The sequence below is a fragment of the Polyodon spathula genome, chromosome 54, assembly GCF_017654505.1.
Source record: "Polyodon spathula isolate WHYD16114869_AA chromosome 54, ASM1765450v1, whole genome shotgun sequence".
NCBI lineage: Eukaryota > Metazoa > Chordata > Actinopteri > Acipenseriformes > Polyodontidae > Polyodon > Polyodon spathula.
The window spans coordinates 157,437-164,936 of record NC_054587.1 but is presented as its reverse complement, the minus strand read 5'-3'; the positions used below and the strand labels follow the sequence as shown (position 1 = coordinate 164,936).

At 49.1% G+C, this 7,500-nt stretch overlaps 2 protein-coding genes across 4 annotated transcripts in view; both read left to right on the top strand.

Annotated features, from left to right (window-relative positions):
• Positions 1-4,095, top strand: part of LOC121307267 (60S ribosomal protein L18-like) — a 4,732-nt gene extending 637 nt beyond the window's left edge. For both annotated transcript variants that reach the window (XM_041239436.1, XM_041239434.1), the window contains exons 2-7: positions 328-414; positions 725-832; positions 1,319-1,417; positions 2,005-2,128; positions 2,894-2,963; positions 3,975-4,095. In XM_041239436.1, the coding sequence (XP_041095370.1) occupies positions 328-414; positions 725-832; positions 1,319-1,417; positions 2,005-2,128; positions 2,894-2,963; positions 3,975-4,050 (564 nt within the window). In that variant the 3' untranslated portion in view covers positions 4,051-4,095. The remainder of the gene's footprint in view (positions 1-327; positions 415-724; positions 833-1,318; positions 1,418-2,004; positions 2,129-2,893; positions 2,964-3,974) is intronic.
• A 1,507-nt stretch (positions 4,096-5,602) lies between these two features.
• Positions 5,603-7,443, top strand: LOC121307269 (tektin-2-like). 2 transcript variants are annotated; one of them, XM_041239439.1, is made up of 3 exons: positions 5,603-5,680; positions 6,600-6,765; positions 6,911-7,443. In XM_041239439.1, exons 2-3 carry the CDS (start codon positions 6,610-6,612, stop codon positions 7,082-7,084), a joined length of 330 nt encoding a protein of 109 aa, XP_041095373.1. In that variant the 5' UTR covers positions 5,603-5,680; positions 6,600-6,609; the 3' UTR covers positions 7,085-7,443. The 2 variants fall into 2 exon arrangements, with proteins under 2 accessions (XP_041095373.1, XP_041095372.1); XM_041239438.1 differs by lacking the exon at positions 5,603-5,680 and having other exon boundaries at positions 6,401-6,765.
• The last annotated feature ends 57 nt before the right edge of the window (positions 7,444-7,500 follow it).

The following is a 7,500-nucleotide window of genomic DNA, read 5'->3' as shown; positions in this document are numbered from 1 at the left end:
AAAGCAAGCTGTATAAACCCCCTGTTGACTGTCCAGTTTGTCTCCCAGTCCGATGATTAGACTCGGAACTGTCAGACTGCAACGCTGGTGTCACTTGAATTCCTTGAAGCCTGGTAGAATTGAAACGTTATGGGTTTAGAGGTTTAAGAAGTCTAGGGAACAGCCAAGACTCGGGCAAACCAGTTTAAATATAGTCCAGCTCTTGTGTGTGTTTGTGATGCTTTTTAATTTAAGTTTTGGTTCTATCTTTCCCACTGTCTTTGCTTTCAAGGTTTTTTTCAGCTGCTATAAATAGGGCTTGATTCCTAACCCTCTCGTTTTTCTCAGGGAGTGGATATCAGACACAACAAAGACCGCAAGGTCCACCGGAAAGAACCGAAGAGCCAGGACATCTACCTGAGGCTCCTGGTCAAGGTAGGAGTAACTCCAATCTCGCTTTGCATTGTGGTGCGTTTGGACCCTTCAGCCAGCATGCACCCGAGTCGGGCCGGGTCTGTATTGTGCTGAAGGGATTGCTGGGTCTGGAAACAAAGTGAACTTGAATTAAACAGGATAGTGTCACAACCCCCAAGCCAGTGATGAACGTTATCCCTGTCATACTGTGAGCTGCTGAAGACTGTGAATTCCTGAGGCCTGGGAGATGTGTCTGTAGATAGATGTGTGAATGTTTTAAGCTTCACTGTGTGTCCTTGCTCCTGTGCGGACCTGTCTTGTCTCTCCTCAGCTCTACAGGTTCCTTGCCCGTCGCTCCAACGCTTCCTTCAACAAGGTGGTCCTGAAGAGACTCTTCATGAGCCGAACTAATCGCCCCCCTCTGTCCCTGTCCCGCCTGGTAAGCGCCCCCATGTGCAATCGATACCAGATTCTCTGGCCATGCTAGCTGGCATCTGAGTATTACTGACCCCGAATGCTTTTCATTTTAACCTGTTTTTAAAATTCTGTTGCTTAACAAGCCACGGTGTTGCTTGTATTAATTGTCTTTTGAGCAACAAGCCTGAATCTCCATGAACTGTAGCTGCAGCGTGTGCAAGCCGATGATGAACGTTATCCCTGTCAGATTCTGATAAGTTGTTGAATAATTTGAATCCCTGAGGCTGGTCTATTTTATTTAAATCCTATCCTGTGGACTCCCCCACCCCTTCACTGTGATGCTGTCTCTTCAGATTTGAGTCTTAATACTATCTGTCAAGTCTTTTTTAGATGCTACTTTGAGTTGGTTGATGTTAAATGTGCAGCTGGCCTCCATTGAAACAGCAGAGGCTGTTTGAAATGGCTTGCTCTGAACCTGTGACTTTTTTTTTCTCTGTCGATTTCTCAGATTCGTAAGATGAAGCTGGACGGCCGTGAAAACAAGACCGCTGTCGTCGTGGGGACGATCACAGACGACGTGCGCATCCAGGACATCCCCAAACTGAAGGCAAGGCCCTGCAGAAGCTCTGCAGCAGGCTGGAAACCATTCGGAGCTCCAGCCACTTCTAAACCCTTGATACCAGAAAACCAGACCGTGCTTCGCAGTCCTGTGCAGTCACGGCGTCGCTACGCTGTAGTTAGGAATCCTGTAGGACTACAGCATCTACCCGCTTTATAATGTAAAGTTACAATCTGCAGCTATAGCCAGTAGGGCTGCATCACCCTACAGAATGAACTCCTCGTTCATTCTGTAGGGTTCATAAAGGATCTAAGTGATGCTAACCCTGCAATTCCAGGCGATGCCAAACCTCTGCCCATAGCTGTAGTGGCGTGGCAGCTTGCTGTCCTGTGTACAGCACATGACTGAGCCAGCGTCTCGTCTCCCAGGCCGGTGATTAGACTCAGAACCGTCAGACTCCAACGCTGGTGTCACTTGAATTCCTCGTTAATGAGGCCTGGGAGAGCTTAGCTTCATGGAGGAGGCTGTGTGGGAGCCCCGGCCTGCCTTCCTGTTAACAGCTGTAGCACGGATGTGGTGCTGCTTTTGAACTTTTAAACTGAAGTGTCTTTCTCAATCCCTCTCTCTCTCTGCAGGTGTGTGCTCTGAGGGTGACTGACGGAGCCCGCAACAGGATCCTGAAGGCTGGAGGTCAGATCATGACCTTTGACCAGCTGGCCTTGGAAACCCCCAAAGGTCACGGCACTGTGCTGCTGTCGGGTAAGTCACAACGATTATTTATTTATTTTTTTTAATTTGCGTTGCTTCCTTTTGAAAGTGTTTCCGTGCTTTTGTTGCCACGGGGACACAGACTCGCAGCAGCCCCTAATGTTTTGTGGGTGGAGCTTTTCATTTGGGACTGTCCTGCTCGGAAGATGTGCGCTGACTTCCTGTGCTGTAGGTATTGGGAGCTTTCCGAAGCCTCGCCCTCGCTTGCGCGGTGCTCCCTCGTTAATTCACGATCAACTAATTAGATTAATTTACATTGGGAGTGCCTCTGACTGCAAGTCGCTGTAGAAGCTGTACCAGTTCACTTCAATGTGTCAGAATTGTGATGTGCGAGTTATTTGTCTTTTTAGATGCCAGGTTTAATTCGACTGGGTGATAAACTTTTAGCCCTAGCTGTGCATTGCCTGCTGAGACTGGCTGCGTACTCGTTACACACAGAACAATGCCAGTATGACATGAATAGCTATGAAGCCTTGCTTGACCTAGTTAATCGTGAAACAGACTTGCAGCCGGTGGTATTGAATTCGTTTCCTCTCCCAGGCCGATGATTAGACTCCATAGTGTCAGACTCTGTTTGGTGTCACATGAATTCCTCGTTAATGAGGCCTGGGAGAGCAGCCAGTAACTGGGACACTGTCTCCATTCATTAGGCAGTCTGTCAGGTTATGCAGGGTGTTTTTTTCCCCTCAGTAGACATTGTTGAGTGTTGAAGTGTGTTTAGATCCTCGCTGAAATTTGTTTCTGTCCGTCTCTCAGGTCCGCGCAAGGGCCGTGAAGTGTACAGACACTTCGGAAAGGCACCAGGAACCCCACACAGCCACACCAAGTAAGTACTGTAGCATTCGGAGCAATGCAGCTCTGTTCAGTACTGCCGCGTTCGCAGCTCTGTTCAGTACTGCCGCGTTCGCAGCTCTGTTCAGTACTGCCGCGTTCGCAGCTCTGTTCAGTACTGCCGCGTTCGCAGCTCTGTTCAGTACTGCCGCGTTCGCAGCTCTGTTCAGTACTGCCGCGTTCGCAGCTCTGTTCAGTACTGCCGCGTTCGCAGCTCTGTTCAGTACTGCCGCGTTCGCAGCTCTGTTCAGTACTGCCGCGTTCGCAGCTCTGTTCAGTACTGCCGCGTTCGCAGCTCTGTTCAGTACTGCCGCGTTCGCAGCTCTGTTCAGTACTGCCGCGTTCGCAGCTCTGTTCAGTACTGCCGCGTTCGCAGCTCTGTTCAGTACTGCCGCGTTCGCAGCTCTGTTCAGTACTGCCGCGTTCGCAGCTCTGTTCAGTACTGCCGCGTTCGCAGCTCTGTTCAGTACTGCCGCGTTCGCAGCTCTGTTCAGTACTGCCGCGTTCGCAGCTCTGTTCAGTACTCCTGAATCTCCATGAACTGTAGCTGCAGAGTGGTGTGCAAGCCGATGATGATCGTTGGAGAACTGGAGTGTAAACAGCACTGAGCTGCCTCAAGGTTTCTCTATAAATGAACCCCTCGGTATGACGGGGCCCCTCGTGTTTCGTTCCTGAATGAATGAACCCCTCGGTGTGGCGGGGCCCCTCGTGTTTCGTTCCTGAATGAATGAACCCCTCGGTGTGGCGGGGCCCCTCGTGTTTCGTTCCTGTATGAATGAGCCCCTCGGTATGGCGGGGCCCCTTGTGTTTCGTTCCTGTATGAATGAGCCCCTCGGTATGGCGGGGCCCCTTGTGTTTCGTTCCTGTATGAATGAGCCCCTCGGTATGGCGGGGCCCCTTGTGTTTCGTTCCTGTATGAATGAACCCCTCGGTATGGCGGGGCCCCTTGTGTTTTGTTTCTGTTTGCCTCGTGCTAACCTCCTTTACCTCCCTGCTCAATCCACAGGCCCTACATCCGATCGAAGGGCCGCAAGTTCGAACGCGCCCGAGGACGCAGAGCAAGCCGTGGGTACAAGAACTAATCCGGGCTGGTGCTGCAGCAACACCCCCCCCCCCTCCCTGTACAATAATAAAAGCTGGTGTCAAACAAAAAAAAGAACTGCTTGTGGTGTTCACTGAAAGCATGCCGTGTGTTTCAGATTAAACCTTCACCCTGTACCGCAGGGGTGTCAAACTCTGCTCCTGGAGGGGAGGGGAGGGGGGCGGGGGCGCAGTGCCTTCTAGTTGTGTGTGTGTCCCCGAACTCAGTTACTTAATTGGTCTAATTATTAACTGGGACACATTTAACACTTCTCTTCAGGACTTTATGTGCTTCATAGGCAGTGTCTGAAACCCTCCATAAATTACAATGGGGAGCTGGATCCGTTTCAGAGCCGCAATGGAGCCAGTTTCCTAAGTGTGACTGGGATCAATTAAATTCTGACATTGACTTCACACATAGGAAACTGTACCCCATGTCCGCCATCTTGGCTCACAGATGATTTCAGTCACACTTAGGAAAGTGGCTCCATTGCGGCTCTGAAATGGACCTGGATCCCCATTGTAATCTATAGAGGGTTTAAGCTAGGATGGCGGACGTGGGGTACAGTTTCGTAGGTATGAAGTCAATGTCAGAATTTAATTGATCTCAGTCACACCTGGGAAACTGGCTCCATTGTGGCTCTGAAATGGGCCTGGCTCCCCTTTGTAATCTAGGGAGGATTTGAGCCAAGATGGTGGACATGGGGTACAGTTTCCTATGTATGAGGTCAATGTCAGAATTTAATTGATCCCAGCCTCACGTAGGAAACTGGCTCCATTGCAGCTCTGAAGCGGACCCGGATTCCCATTGTAATCTATAGAGGGTTTGAGCTAGGATGGCGGCCATGGGGTACAGTTTCGTAGGTATGAAGTCAATGGCAGAATTTAATTGATCCCAGTCACACCTGGGAAACTGGCTCCATTGTGGCTCTGAAATGGGCCTGGCTCCCCTTTGTAATCTAGGGAGGATTTGAGCCAAGATGGTGGACATGGGGTACAGTTTCCTATGTATGAGGTCAATGTCAGAATTTAATTGATCCCAGTCACACTTTGAAAACTGGCTCCATTGCGGCTCTGAAGCGGAGCCGGATCCAAATTGTAATCTATGGAGAATTTGAGCCAAGATGGCGGACAAAGGGTAGAGTTTCCTATATATGAAGTCAATGTCACAATTTAATTGATCCCAGTCACACTTGGGAAACTGGCTCCATTGCAGCTCTGAAGCAGACCCGGATTCCCTTTGTAATCTAAGGAGGGTTTGAGCCAATATGGCGGCCATCGGGTAACGTTTTCTACGTATGAAGTCAATATGAGAATTTAATTGATCCTAGTCACACTTGGGAAACTGGCTCCATTCCGGCTCTCAACCCAAACCGACTCCCCTTTGTAATCTAAGGATAGTTTGAGCCAATATGGCGGCCACGGGGTACAGTTTCGTATGTGTAAAGTGAAGGTCAGAATTTAATAGAATTTAACTGCACCTGCTCGTCATTTTTGGACTACATTCTCTATCGCTAAAAACTACATTTATCAGGACGACTCACTGCGCATGCTCGTCATTTTATGGACTACATTGGGGAAGCGCGGTGATTAGAACACTGAGGAGAAGATCGCAAGCGATAAGAACGTTGGGTAAGTCACAGAATAAAGCGCGTGTCGGGTGGGGGGTGCTGTTCAATTCTTCGCACTCATCTGAAAAAGCGCATCATGAAATCAATACTAGCTCGTTAAATAGCAAGGAGACAGCTTTGAGACAGGCAGCATTGTTTGGGGTGCACAGCGAGTCCTGTAAGCACTACAGTAGTGATCTGGAAACAATAAGCAGTTGTTTCTGCTGTCAGTCAAGCTGATACGTTCAACTGTTGGAGATTCTTAACGAGTCTTCATTGGGAAAAGTCTGCGCAATTAACTTCAGGCGCACACAGTTTAATCAGGCTGCAGTGACCTGCAGTAATCATGTTCTACTGGAAAACAGCAATTCCTTATTGAATGTTTGCTCCTGTGCATTCTTTGGAATGTGCATTTATCACTGTGTGCATTGCACCAGACAGCAGGCTCTGTCATCTCTCTGCAAATATAGTTTAGGCTAAAAGATACAGTCACCCTCCTTTCAGCGTCACTCTGCAGGACCAGTAGAGAGAGAGAGCAGAGGTAGGAGCTAGACAGCATTTACCATGGAACAGTATGTGAAAACCGAGGAAGCAAAACCTATTTCAAGAAGAGCATTACCAATGTGTGTGTGTCTATCTATCTATCTATCTATCTGTATATATATATATATATATATATATATATATATATATATATATATATATATCTATATATATATATGTATGTATGTATATGTATGTCGTTGAAAGGTTTGCTGCAGTGTGCAAAGCAGTCCAGTGAACAGTAGAAGCCTGGTAATATAACCTCATGAGGCAGCAGTCCTGGTATTAAACTACAGCCGCTCACAGCGCTTTGTTTGAAAGCCCCACAGTGTTTGTTTCCATGGACACGACTCATCCACAGTGTTCCAGTTAGAAGCCCTTCTCTCTGTTTTCTTCAGATGAGTGAAGATGTCATCTTTGAGAGTCAAGCCAGGGCAGAGGTTGACAATGTTGGACTGGCACACCAACAGCCACCTGATCTCCAGCAACGCAGAGAGGCAGCGCTGGGGCTCACACTGTACCCGCCAGGAGGCACGCGGACTGCGCTATGAGACCAGCAACAAGGTGCATCTCCGTTATTACCAGCCCTGTGCCTTGTTAATGCCCCCAGACACAGGACTGTCCCATACACTCAGAGCAGTACACTTTATAGAGACACTCACTCTCTCTCTGTCTCTGTCTCTCTCTCTCTCTCTCCTCTGTTTCTCAGAGTAAATGGGACGAGCAGGACACCTGCACACGTCTGTCTGACAGGATTGACGAGGTGACCAAGTGGAAGGACAGTTTGCTAAAGTGTCTGGGTGACGTGGACACAGAAATCAAGGCTCTGAGTATAATAAGTCTGCTCAGCATTAATTTCAGCTTCCTGCACTTGGGCCCCTGATCAAGCAGAGGGTTTGTCCTGCTTTCTATTGCTGTGACCATGCGCTCCTCTGTGTTGCACAGGTGAAAGAGAGCACAGAAAAGGCTCTGGCAGCGACATCACTTCCTCTGGATGTGGCGATCGAGTGTCTGATGCTGCGCGAGGGTCGCCGTGGTAACGACCTGGTGAGAGACCCTGTGGAGGCGGAGCTACACAAAGAGGTGGAGGTGATTGACAGGGCCCGGAAGGTGTTGCAGCAGAAAGTGAGCCAGGCCATTGAACAGCTCTGGTGAGGCCTGACCCCTGACCCCTGAGCCTGACCCTAACCCTGAAATCCATTCCTCAGGAATCCCGGGTCGGAATTGTGAAGCGAGATCGTGTTACTCACAGTGCATGCTGTGCTGATGTGAAGGGAGCGCGTGTTACTCACAGTGCAG